This window comes from Serinus canaria, chromosome 11 (genome assembly GCF_022539315.1).
Source record: "Serinus canaria isolate serCan28SL12 chromosome 11, serCan2020, whole genome shotgun sequence".
In the NCBI taxonomy this organism is placed as follows: Eukaryota; Metazoa; Chordata; class Aves; order Passeriformes; family Fringillidae; genus Serinus; species Serinus canaria.
In genome coordinates this window covers 3176820-3189685 of record NC_066325.1, presented here as the reverse complement: position 1 = coordinate 3189685, position 12866 = coordinate 3176820, and the positions used below count along the sequence as shown (strand labels likewise).

General features: G+C 44.3%; 2 protein-coding genes across 6 annotated transcripts in view; one reads left to right on the top strand and one right to left on the bottom strand.

Moving 5' to 3' along the window:
* CEP89 (centrosomal protein 89) overlaps nt 1–8721 on the bottom strand; it is a 35985-nt gene extending 27264 nt beyond the window's left edge. Inside the window, exons 1-4 of one of the 5 annotated variants that reach the window (XM_050978778.1) lie at nt 8522–8721; nt 6492–6598; nt 5149–5304; nt 1459–1660 (exon numbers count right to left, since the gene is read on the bottom strand). In XM_050978778.1, coding sequence (XP_050834735.1) covers nt 1459–1660; nt 5149–5304; nt 6492–6598; nt 8522–8560 — 504 coding nt within the window. In that variant the 5' untranslated portion in view covers nt 8561–8721. The remainder of the gene's footprint in view (nt 1–1458; nt 1661–5148; nt 5305–6491; nt 6599–8521) is intronic. The other 4 variants (XM_050978779.1, XM_050978780.1, XM_050978781.1 and 1 more) reach the window with 4 other exon arrangements.
* A 59-nt stretch (nt 8722–8780) lies between these two features.
* Nucleotides 8781–11717, top strand: FAAP24 (FA core complex associated protein 24). The gene is made up of 5 exons (XM_009095972.4): nt 8781–9129; nt 9410–9561; nt 10173–10312; nt 10607–10759; nt 11298–11717. The coding sequence occupies exons 2-5, from the start codon at nt 9450–9452 to the stop codon at nt 11538–11540; spliced, it is 648 nt and encodes a 215-aa protein (XP_009094220.1). The 5' UTR covers nt 8781–9129; nt 9410–9449; the 3' UTR covers nt 11541–11717.
* The last annotated feature ends 1149 nt before the right edge of the window (nt 11718–12866 follow it).

The following is a 12866-nucleotide window of genomic DNA, read 5'->3' as shown; positions in this document are numbered from 1 at the left end:
TGCAAATAAAATCTAAACCTTCCAATAATCAAAAGGAGGTTAGCAAGCATGAGGTGATTAGTTCAAGTACCCTCTGTCACCTTATTAGGTTACAAGAGTCCATGAAATAATTCTCTGTTTCCCTGTTTGCTGTGGCATACCTGATCTTGATTATCATTTATCTACTGTACCAGTGCTGTGAGGGATGAATGAACCATTAATGAACCACAATTAATACTATCTGTGCTGGTTTGCCCACCAATCACACACCACCCCCCTTTTTTTCCCCTTTCCCTTCTGAGTTATTTTTGGGGTTTCTCATCTCAGGGAAATGATGAATTTGACTCCATGTTTTTAGAAGGCTAATTTATTATTTTTGATACTATATTATATTAAAGAATACTATACTAAAGTTATACTAGAGAATAGAGAAAGGATACAGACAGAGGGCTTAAAAAGATACTAATGAAAAACTCCTGACTCTCTCCAGAGCTCCAACACAGCTGGCTGTGATTGGTCATTAAGTCAAAACAATTCACATGAAACCAATCAAACAATGACCAGCTGGTAAACAATGTCTAAACTACATTCTAAAGCAGCAAAACAAAGGAGAAGCAATCAGATAATTATTGTTGTCATTTCTCTCTCAGGCTTTCAGCTTCCCAGGAGAAGAAATCATGGCAAAGGGATTTTTCAGAAAATGTGAGACTGACACACTTCCCTCCTCCTACCAGCTACTGTCTCTGCATCTTGGGGTGTTTTATGGATTCTTTCATGTTTTGGGATCTGTGGTGTACATTCTAAGACTGATGGTTCTACTTTACTGGTGCTGGGTTCTTTTGAAGAGACATTTTTTAGGAGATCTTTTATTGCCTTTTTTCCTACTCAGGTAGGAGTTTCTTCCTGTTTGTTAAATTTTTGTCTCATTTTTGATTTAACTTTAAATGTGCCTTTGGAGTATTAAGTTCATTGCTTGTTAAGACAATCCAAAATTATATCATACAAAAATTCCCTGGTCTTCAAGAAAAGGTTGATTTATTTTGTTTGATTCTGAATCTCCCCATTTTTATATAGGCCTGTACTCATTATACATATACAATACTGAACCATTAACTAAGCTTTCACCATTTAACAGTAAAGTTACTACTGCTTTTAACAAATCATCTACTGCGTAAGTACCATGCTCAATATTAATTATTGGACATTTTACAAGACTATGCATGATTATTATATACAATATAATTATGCATGATAATTATATACAATACCAGTGTGTTCCTAATAACCAGAGAGAGACTCCGTGACAACAACAAACCTACCTAATTAATGTGAGAGTAAATGAATCCCAAAAACTAGCATGTGAAATAAATATTGAATATATGTCTGAAGAGTAAGAAGAGAATACAAAGCATCTGAAATATTAACATGCATTAATATATTAAAACATAGTAAAGGAACTAATGCACTTAAAAATCTTACCTTTTTAGTTTTGCAGGGAACAGCATAAATAGCATTGGTGCTAAAGCTTCCTTCCCTTTTCTCATTACTCTGACAGCTGGACTCTGCCTCTTTATCAGCATCAGAAAGATATGTATCCATGTCCTCATCTTCACCATAATTGCCTGATATTTCCAGGGACTGCAGAGGAGATCTGTCACAACCATCAAGTTTCCAGTTAGATCTGCAAAAAGCAATTTAATGCCTCTTCAAAATAACCCAACACTAGTAAAGTAGAACCATCAGTCTTACAATGTACACAAGTCCAAAGAGACACAGAGACATCTAAGCTTCTGTTAGCTGCAAACAAGGAATGTAGTTGTCTTGCTTTCAAGACAAATTTCAGGAGAAAACACCCTGGAATGGGTGTTTCCTCTAAAGAGAAAGAGCTTCAACAACTCCCTTTCCTTCTGCCAGTGAGAAAAATGGAGACCAAGGGGTAAAAGAGAAAAAACCCTTGGTTATTAATTTTAAAAAAGGGTGCCTGCAAGGCAGAAAACCAGAAAAAAAGAAGAAATGCTAAATATGGAAACTGTAAAACTCCACCCTGCCCAGAAACCCCCGGAGCAGCCTTGGCTGCACTTCCCCCTTGGTGCAGTTATGGCTGCAGCCAGCGGGGGGCGATGCTGGCTCCCAGCAGGCAGCGTGGGTGGGATGATTCCTCTACGGCTGAAGGGGGCGCTGCGGGAACCGGCTGGCCCTGTCTCTGACCCGGACACTGGCGGGCACAGCCGGCACACAGCGACGGAGGTGCTGGCCATGTCACACAGACAATGGTGAGCACAGCTGGCACACAGCGATGGAGAAGGCACTGGCCATGTCACACAGACAATGGCGGGCACAGCTGGCACACAGCGATGGAGAAGGCACTGGCCATGTCACACAGACAATGGTGAGCACAGCTGGCACACAGAGATGGAGAAGGCACTGGCCATGTCACACAGACAATGGTGAGCACAGCTGGCACACAGCGATGGAGAAGGCACTGGCCATGTCACACAGACAATGGCGGGCACAGCCAGCACACAGCGATGGAGAAGGCACTGGCCATGTCACACAGACAATGGTGAGCACAGCTGGCACACAGCGATGGAGAAGGCACTGGCCATGTCACACAGACAATGGCGGGCACAGCCAGCACACAGCGATGGAGAGGCGCTGGCCATGTCACACAGACAATGGCGAGCACAGCCGGCACACAGAGATGGAGAAGGCACTGGCCATGTCACACAGACAATGGCGGGCACAGCTGGCACACAGAGATGGAGAAGGCACTGGCCATGTCACACAGACAATGGTGAGCACAGCTGGCACACAGAGATGGAGAAGGCACTGGCCATGTCACACAGACAATGGCGGGCACAGCTGGCACACAGCGATGGAGGTGCTGGCCATGTCACACAGACAATGATGGGCACAGCTGGCACACAGGGATGGAGAAGGCACTGGCCATGTCACACAGACAGTGGCGAGCACAGCTGGCACACAGAGATGGAGAAGGCACTGGCCATGTCACACAGACAATGGCGAGCACAGCCAGCACACAGCGATGGAGAAGGCACTGGCCATGTCACACAGACAATGGCGAGCACAGCTGGCACACAGCGATGGAGAAGGCACTGGCCATGTCACACAGACAATGGCGGGCACAGCTGGCACACAGGGATGGAGAAGGCGCTGGCCATGTCACACAGACAATGGTGAGCACAGCTGGCACACAGAGACGGAGAAGGCACTGGCCATGTCACACAGACAATGAGGGGCACAGCCAGCACACAGCGATGGAGAAGGCACTGGCCATGTCACACAGACAATGAGGGGCACAGCTGGCACACAGGGATGGAGAAGGCACTGGCCGTGTCACACAGACAATGGTGAGCACAGCTGGCACACAGAGATGGAGAAGGCACTGGCCATGTCACACAGACAATGGTGGGCACAGCCGGCACACAGCGATGGGGAAGGCACTGGCCATGTCACACAGACAATGGTGAGCACAGCCAGCACACAGAGATGGAGAAGGCACTGGCCATGTCACACAGACAATGGCGAGCACAGCTGGCACACAGAGATGGAGAAGGCACTGGCCATGTCACACAGACAATGGCAGGCACAGCCAGCACACAGCGATGGAGAAGGCACTGGCCATGTCACACAGACAATGGCGGGCACAGCTGGCACACAGGGATGGAGAAGGCACTGGCCATGTCACACAGACAATGAGGGGCACAGCTGGCACACAGCGATGGAGAAGGCACTGGCCATGTCACACAGACAATGGCGGGCACAGCCGGCACACAGCGATGGAGAAGGCACTGGCCATGTCACACAGACAATGGTGAGCACAGCTGGCACACAGCGATGGAGAAGGCGCCTCCATTACAAACTCACAGCAGCAGCTGGTCCCTGTGCCCCTCTGGATAGGAAAAGGGGCTCTAGCAGGACACCTCAGAGCAGCAAGCCCGAACGGCAGGGCAGCCTCCCTGGGACAGCAAGCAAGACAGCAGAAACTCTGCAGCTGTAGCTGAACTTTTTACCTCCTGGAAGGGAGGGGCAAAACAGCTCCAGTGCAGGGAAAAACCCTGGAGCAGCAGCTGGGGCACCACGGAGGGCGCTGGGCAGCAGCCCTGGCTCCCAAACATGGCAGAGAGACTGCCCAGGACTGCTCACTGTCACTGGCTGGTCCCTGGGCCTGGGCTGTGCAGAGGCTATGGGCAGTGCCAGTGGGAAGCAGGTTGTTCCCAGTCCTGGTGGGCACACACTGGCTCTGGCCTTCCCAATAGCACAGCAGCAAAAGAGGCCAGGCTGGAAAGCTCAGTCACAGTGCCAAAGCAAAAATAATAATATAAATAAAAAACCCAACAACCAAAAAAAAACCAAACAAAAAACCCAAACCAAACAACCAAATAAAAAAGTCAAACCAAAAACCAAACCAAAACAAAAAAAACAAACTAACCTGACAACCAACTAACCAAGAAAACAAACAAAAAAACCCACCAAAACCAAGCAGGCAAAACCCAGAGAAACAGCAGGATCCCTGGTCATTGTGTCCAGTGGAACAAGCCCTCACCCTGCCCCAAACTCTCTCCAGACACCCCGGCTCAGCTCCAGTCTTCACGACAGCCCCAGAGCCAGGGTGGGTGAGGGCTGAAGCAGGGACAGCAGCCACCCTGGGCAGAAACCAAACCAAAGAGACCAAAACCCCCAAAGGGTATGGGATAATAAACCATCTCCAAGACAGCGTCTATGAGTATACTCTAAAATAGATAATTAACACTGATTAGAGACAGTTCCTAATTCCACCGAAAAGACAGTCTGAAATAATCATTTCAGCACAAAGGAAATGTCTTACACGTAATTCAAGTGATTCCTCAGTTCATCACATTCTGTAAAATTGATCATCATTTGACAGAAATAGTATGTGATTTTAGTTATGACTGCTGTACAATCAAAGTGTGCCTCTCTGAAGATTGTATGTGTGACACCACTTTACAAGAAATGGAATAAGGATTGCTGGACAATTCAGACTGAATTTATGATGTGGTAAGAAAAAAAGCAAGTAGCAGTAACAGCAGGAGTTTGCTGACACTCTGGTAAAATTGATCACTGAGAGATTCCAAGGTATCATTTCTCATCACAATTCAAGGTGTCAAACCAGAAAGCATACACTACCCTATTCCGAGCTCTGTGACTGTTGCATATGGCTCGAGACATTCTTGTTCCAAGTAGGTGGAATCACTTTCAGAAAGGGATCTCTGCCGAGGCTGAGGAATAGCAACAGTGCGTCCTGTTAGTGTTGTTGAAAGGATTGCTGCTGCTAGAGCAGACCTGGAAGGAAACAGAATAAAGCAATGAAGCAATACTGATGCTTTCTCTGTGCTCCACTTTATAACTTAGCCTTTGCAAAATGTCTTCTCTATTTAATCAAAGCAAAATGTTCACAGTTAACAGGCATAAACACAGTGAATGCTGTGGGACTGGTTATAAACTATAACCTCCCAAAGTAAAGCACAAAACAGTACTGCAGCTATCCAAGAGTAAGGTACAATATCTCTTGGTTTTCCCAAATGACATTTTTCCATGAAAATCATGGAAAATACCGACTTACTTTCCCAAAATTCACATCAATCATTTACAGTATTTAGCACTCGCTTTAGCCATAACAATACCGCCTTGTGCTGTGTTGGAAAGGTCTTCCATGTCCTGCTATTTTGTCTCCATTATTCCCTACTCTAAACCTTTTACTGATGACTCTCAAGTTGTTAATAAATGTTGGCACACTGCAAACCAGGACAAGCAAACACAAGTGCCTATTTGTGTGATGCTGTGGAGTACAGAGAAGGGTATGATGAAAAGGAAAAATAAGTAGTAACTAAGATTAAAGCAGTGAAATGCTGAGAATTCCAAAATGAATGACAAGAACTTGAGGCCAAAAAGGAAGAAGAAATTAATTAGAATTAAGTAGGAATGTTACAGACACAAAAAGGCCATGAAAAACAACCAGAATGCAGAAAAAACATAAGACAAAAAACTGTAAGAAACTACATCTTAAAAGAAAAATAATTTGCATTTTTCCAATCCAGCATGGTGTTACATGCCAGATTTTTAAGTCCCTGGTATGGTAGCAAGGTTTACTTTATGTTCTTCTAATGAGCTAACATTTCCTGACTCACAGCACTCATGCTGCTGCAGTCCTACACTCTAGTGTAGCAGCCAAATTTAAAATTCCACTAACTTTAAATGTCTATTTGTCTTTAATTGACTCACACAAGTCACATGTTCATAACAGTTACTGTCCTGAATATTCACCATGCTTGGGAGTGGGGAAAAAAGTTCAGAGTGAGAAACTTCCCCCCTTAAAAATACACTCTTTTAATGAAAAGTTTTGTAAATATTGTAAAGACATGCAATTCTAATCAGATTTTTCTAGTATGCTACAATACCTGATGAAACAACAAAAATATTTAAAAAAAAAGAAAAAATAATTTTAAAAAACCCCCAAAACCAACACATACCTGGGCCTTTCTGGAGAAGGGTTTGGACTACGAGGGGGAGGGGTGCGGGGAACTGCAGGTTTAGGAGCTATGGTAGCAGCAGGGACCAGGCCATGAGCTATATGTTTCTAAATGATTTAAAATAAAATTAGTTGACAATGATTTTAAGAATTACAATGAGAAAAAACACAGAACTGAATGTGCACAGAAACTAACAATGCAAAATAATATAAAAAGGAAGAACAATTACATGCAATTAATGTAAACAGAAGACTTGAAATGGCATTTCATTCCCCTTAAAGTAAGAACACCATGTAAAGCTGGTGTAACTTTTATGAACAGCTGCTCTAGAAGGTTAGAAATGTAATTTACATGAGACCCATGAATGTGTTTTCTATCCACTACATCACAATTTGCAAAACAAGAATTTTAACTTACTCATCTTTTTCCTATAGATACACAAGAAAAACTGGACTAGAGAATAACTTTTTTCAAAATATTGGAATGCTGCTTCAAACTAACAATATTAGTCCCTTTCTGCTACAATTTGTCAATTCTCAGTCACAGCAGTATGAGATGGAGGGGAAAAACCCCTACCACTAAGTCTTGCAAAGGTTCAACCTAAACTATAAAAAAACCAAACAAAAAATACATTTTTTTCATCAGCAAGCACAGTAATTTTTTTTATTTATGGTATAACATTAAATACCAGCTCAGAAAAACTGGGACCAGAGCTCCTACAAAAGTACTGTGAACAGAACTGGATACTGGTAGAAGTTGAAGGGAACTCTGGATACTGTCCAGCTCAAGTTCCTGCTCAAAGCTGGGTCACCCACGAGAGGGTTGCTTGGTGTCCTGTCCAGTCATGTCTTGTCTATCTCCAGCCTGGACCAGTGCTGAGCCACCTCACAGTATTTTATTATTATGTTTAAGATGAATTGTCTGTGTTTGAGTTTGAGCTCATGACCTCTTGCTCTCTCTCCAGGCATCAGAAAATACTATGCCATAACAAAGTCCATCACCTTTGGGCAGATGTTACTTTTCTATGGAGTGAAACAGACTAAGTTCCTGCTATTTCTCCTACAGATCTTTTTCCCCCAATTATTCTTTAATTCACTTCTCCAACAGGAGAATGAAATGCAGACTGGGAAATATTTGTGGTTTTATATGAAGTCACATCAAATAATTAAATGGTGCATTAAAAGACTGCCTTTTTACTCAGTCATGCAAACACACTGCTCTCTAATTCTGCATGTCTGTCTGGCATGCATCATTTCGTGTACTGCAGGCTGTTGACTGTATACACGACTATGACTGACCCTACTAAGAGTACCAGGGAACACAGCTGAAGTAAAAGTCATCCCATGGTAAAAATATGACAACAACAGAAGATCAATACTTCCACTGTAGTAATAAACAAAAATTCAGTTAGTTCAAGTACGTTGGAAGAGAACACCCGCACAATGCTGACAACCGCACAGCCTTTGTCTGCTTGGGGCCGCCGATCAGAACGTTTAGCACTTGACTTTACAGCACCGAACGGAGCCTGGAGGGTGGCCCCAGCAAGGGCTGGGAGCGAGCGAGCTGCGCTGCCAGCCCGGTCAGCGAGCAGGGCTACCCGGAGCCAGGGAAGGGAAGGGAAGGGAAAAAGGGGAAAAGGGGAAAGGAAGGGGAAGGGGAAAGGGGAAAGGAAGGGGAAGGGGAAAGGGGAAAGGAAGGGGAAAGGAAGGGGAAGAAGGAGAAAGGGAAGGGGAAGGAGAAGGGGAAGGAGAAAGGGGAAAGGGGAAAAGGGGAAAAGGGGAAAAGGGAAGCTCGGCGTTCCTGCAAAGCCAGGCAGGCCCGGAACTGAGGGAAAGGAAGGCACCAGCCCCCGGACACCATTTTTTCTGGCTTGGGCTTGATTTTTCTCCCCGATTTTCACTTTAAAGTGCTCAGCGATCACCGGCATCGGCCGCAGAAGGCAGCCCTCGCCCCAGCCGCGCACAGAACCCCGTGTCCGGATGTCCCCGCTCACGGTAACGGAGCCCCACCCCAAGAGATGCGATACTCACGAAGGGGCCCCTGCGGCCTCTCCTGAACAGGAACGCCATCAGGACGGGACGGCTCCAGCCACCGCCTCACGGCCGCCTCCTCGCCGCGTCGGACGCTTCGCCTTCGCGATCCGCCTGGAAACAAGGCCACGGCGGATTTGCTGCGGGCCCGCGCTCCTCCAGTCAGCACGGGCCTTACTCACCCTCGCTCGGCCGTAGCAACAGCTCCGGGAGCGGCCCGCCCTCCGCTCCTCCGCCCCTCCTCTCCTCCTTCGCCCGCGGCCTGCCGAGCTCCCGCTGCCGCCTCCTGGCCCCGCTGCCGGCGGGCCCTTGGCTGCTGCGGGCTCTCCCCGCTCCCCTGAGCGGCTCCGCCGTGCGGTGTGTTTCGGTGTGCGTGTTTGCGGTGGTACCGGCTCGCCTGTGGTGCTTGTCCTTTAGATCACGCCTTAGCCTCCAGGGCTCGCAATTCCCCTTAAAGTCAGAACACCGCGTAAAACTGGCAACCTTGAAAAGAATCTCTCCCACCTTTTCATAATTGGTGTGGAGACTTCCACCAGCTGAGGGATGGAGAGGCCACTGGAGTCGGCTCTGTAATTCAGGAAGATTTCATCCCAGCAAGTTGGATGAAGGTATGCAAAAGGCAATGTGGGTTTTTTCACTATCTGTGTGCTTTAATTCAGGCGGTTTTGAGACTGAGCAGTAAAGCTGAAAGTGGAGTTTGCAAGCCAACACAACAGCCTGTATTAAGTGACCAGAGTTGCTGGCCGATTTTGATATGTTCACCTTACCTGTAAGGAAGCTTGAGGAAGGAGATCATTTCTCTTCCAGAATCCTAAATTTATTATTAAAATTTATAAGCTTGGAACAGGTTTGTAAAATGTGTTGCTACTTTTGCACATTTCTTCCTAGGGTGTAACTGCTACTGAAGGAGGATTTTAAAGGAGGTCTGATGACAACAAAAGCAAACGCTCCTGTGACAGCAGGATCTATCGTTGTGCCTTACGGGCATGTGATTGGAAATGAGAAGTGGAGAGGGTCAGAGCTAGCCCAAAGGCTACAAGGTAAGCACAGACTGGAAGAGGAAAAGCAAGTCAGGCAAAACATTCCCCTCTGTTGCCCAGTAAGGTTGAGAACAGCTGGAATGTGCTTTACTCTGTGCCTGACTGGTCCCGTATCTGTGGTATGGACTATGTAAGCAGGCTGAAAGATCCCGTTTGTTTGTGTTACATCTGAGCTGTGTGATCAGCTCAGTTTTCAGAGCACTGCAGGGAAGCAGCAGAATCTGCTGTTGTGGGGCTTTGCAGATCTGCATCTCCACTGAGCTCCCTTGAATTTACATCTATACTCTGCTGCCATCCTGCTGGCACAACAAACTAAATTATGATGCTCCCTCCAGAAAAGCATGTGATATTTTTGTTCAAGTCCAGTTTACTGAGCAGCTTTAGTACTGTTAAATCTATAGATTGGAACTGCTATTAATTTCCATTACTAAAGACATCACATAGTAGTTCAGACTGCTTGTAATAGATGTACTTAAAGGGAAAACGGGCTTTTTATAAAGTTCATTATGAAGTCACTAGAATTACTGACACTTTACGAAGGCTGTGCTGTGAAATAATTGTTAGTATATTTTTAACTACTGTATTTTTTCCTCTAACAATCTCACCCTAAGGGAAAGTTAGACTCATCTTTGAAGATGCCTTGGGACTGGTGGACTTTCATCTTTCAAACAGAACCTGCATTTTACTTATTTCTGAAGCAGATTTGGTTGCAGGGGATGAATTCAAACGAAGATTGGTTAGGTTTAGAAATGTAAGTGCTACATAAAGAGAAAAGTTTTCACTTGATACTTGTTTATTCCATGCTTCTGAAGACATTCTTCTTGTGTTTTTTTAAATTCCATTGGAGATGACCTTTTGGGATAATTTTCACCTGGGAACTGAACAATTCTGCAGCTGTATTAAACCTCTGTCCTGTTGCTCCAACCTATATTCTTCCTCTGATTTGCTATTAGGCAGCTCATACTTGAAAGAATTTCTCTCTGTTACATTGCATTAACTTGTCATTAACAAGCTTTTTCCTAATACCTTTTTCCTTTCAATACAGGCCAGCAGTCTGAGGGGAATTGTAATAGTAGAGAAAACCCCAATCAGCGATCAGTACTACCCAGGAGTACAAAAACTTGTTGTACTGGAACTTGGCATGGTGTTGCTTCCCGTGGCAAATCAAGGAGAAGCTTCTCAGCTTATTATTCAACTAGTAAGTTTCTCTATTTAAATATGAGATGTACAGCAAAGCAGGTAGATCTTCCCAGTAAAATACACAGGATCCTAAAGGAGTACAACATCATTTGAATGTGAGGAATAAATCCTCTGCAACAGTGATTCAGTAGTAGAGTTCAGTGGAAAAAAGGCTGAAGAGTATGATCCTGGATTTTTTAAATGTAATCTTGTATGAGGTGCCACTAGGTAGCATTAGGCAAATGTCAGTGTCAAAATCAACTTGAGACTTTGCTTTCTCTAAGGCCAGGGAAACTGTTTTAAAATTGTTTCTTTTTACCTTTTCTCTGAGGCATCCAAAAGGTGAGAGAAACAATTGTTGTTGCTATTAAGGAACTGTTGGTTTCTTAGTAAGGTTTTGTCGAACTGCATCCAGTAAGGGAGCACACCTAAGGAGGGAGCTCGTATTTACAACTTCCTGCGATTGCACTGAAGTGTTGAGATGGAGCCGAGCAAGCCCTGGCCGCAGGGCTCTGGGAGAAGCGCTGGGTGTCGCTGACAGCTCTCTTTGGCTGCAGGTGCGGGAGCAGAGCCGGGATCGCGGCTCCAACCCCTTCCTCGGCAAGCAGCGCGCTCGGCCGGCGGAGCCCGCGCTGCTCCAGGCGCTGCAGCACATCCCCGGCGTCGGCAAAACAAAAGCTCTGCTCTTACTGCAGCGCTTTGGGAGCATCCATCGCCTTTGCAACGCAGACATCCGTGAGCTTGAGCAAGCAGTTGGACAAACAGTAGCACAACAAATTTATACTTTTTTACATTCCTGATGTGCATGTGCAGTGGTATTTTGCAGAACAAAAACTTGGGATTTTTCTTCTAAATGATAAAGGTTTGGTTTTAATGATCACCTATTATGCTGATTTCTGTAATTATACCTAGCAGCAACTGGACTCTGTATTTTGCATCTGTCTGGAACAAATAAAAACCAAGAAAGCTTGAAAGTATTTTTCAGCATCAGTCTTAAAAAATGGAAGAACAATCTGCTTGCTTACTTTGGTCTTCCAGAAGAAAACCACCATATGAGTATGTGCATAGTAACTTTTCAGTAAATGGAAACATGTTACATGTGTTTAAAAAGTTAGCATAGATTGCTTTTTAGTAACAGCTTTGACTTACAACTTTTTGGAGTTCCTTTGGAAAGTCCTACTGGAAACACATTTGATTTCACACTAACTTATTTCTCTGGTCACCCCTCCAGTACACAGTACCCATGTGTCTGATATCCAAAATACTGGTAATTCATGTTGTCCTTCTGAATATAGGTTGGCATACTAATAATTAATTGCAAAATATTTTGATAAATCACAACGTCTAATATAGTAATTATACTGTCAATCATACTATTATATATCAATATTATGGGAAGCTTTAAACAAAATTCCTCATTCATACTACTCTTCCAGTATTAATATTTTGAAAATCTGTTTCTAATAAGGACTGGTTTTCCTGATATCTTACATTTTATTTTTAGTTATATTTTTAGGAATAGGAATAGGAAAAAATAGGAATTTTCTAAGCGTAAAATTGCCTTTTTCCTTGAGGAGGTGTGTGAAAAGCATCTCTCTTACCATTTGGGAGTTTGGACCACAGCAGGAAGACAGCAGAGAAGGATTTTCCATTCCCTGTTGTGGGAGCCTCTGACAGTCCCCTCCTACACTGGTTAGCACGGACAGCAGGTGGACCTGCTCTTTATATTGATTCTGTACTTAGGATGAAAATTTGTCTGTAACTTAGACATAATTATTTCATTTAGTGAATACTAAAAATCAGAATTTCCAAAAGTAGAGGAAAAGATACTACTTTTTTTTTTCAGGCAATTAGAAGAGCTTCTTTATACATGGGTTTGCTCAGATTTTATCCCTCTAAGGTTTTGTCACTTTGCTATGAAGAATGGATTTCACACCTGGTACAAAAATTCCTGTGGCCTGAGCAAGAACATAAGGCACACACTCCTGTCACTGCTAGTTGAGTTAGCTGTTGGCTGCTACTCAGTGTAGAACAGAAAACTAAGAGTATTAGTCTGGCACCTGAGAGGTCCACATTTTTACTTGAATTGAGGGGTGTGTTTTAAATTTAAAAAGCCAAGCTCTCCT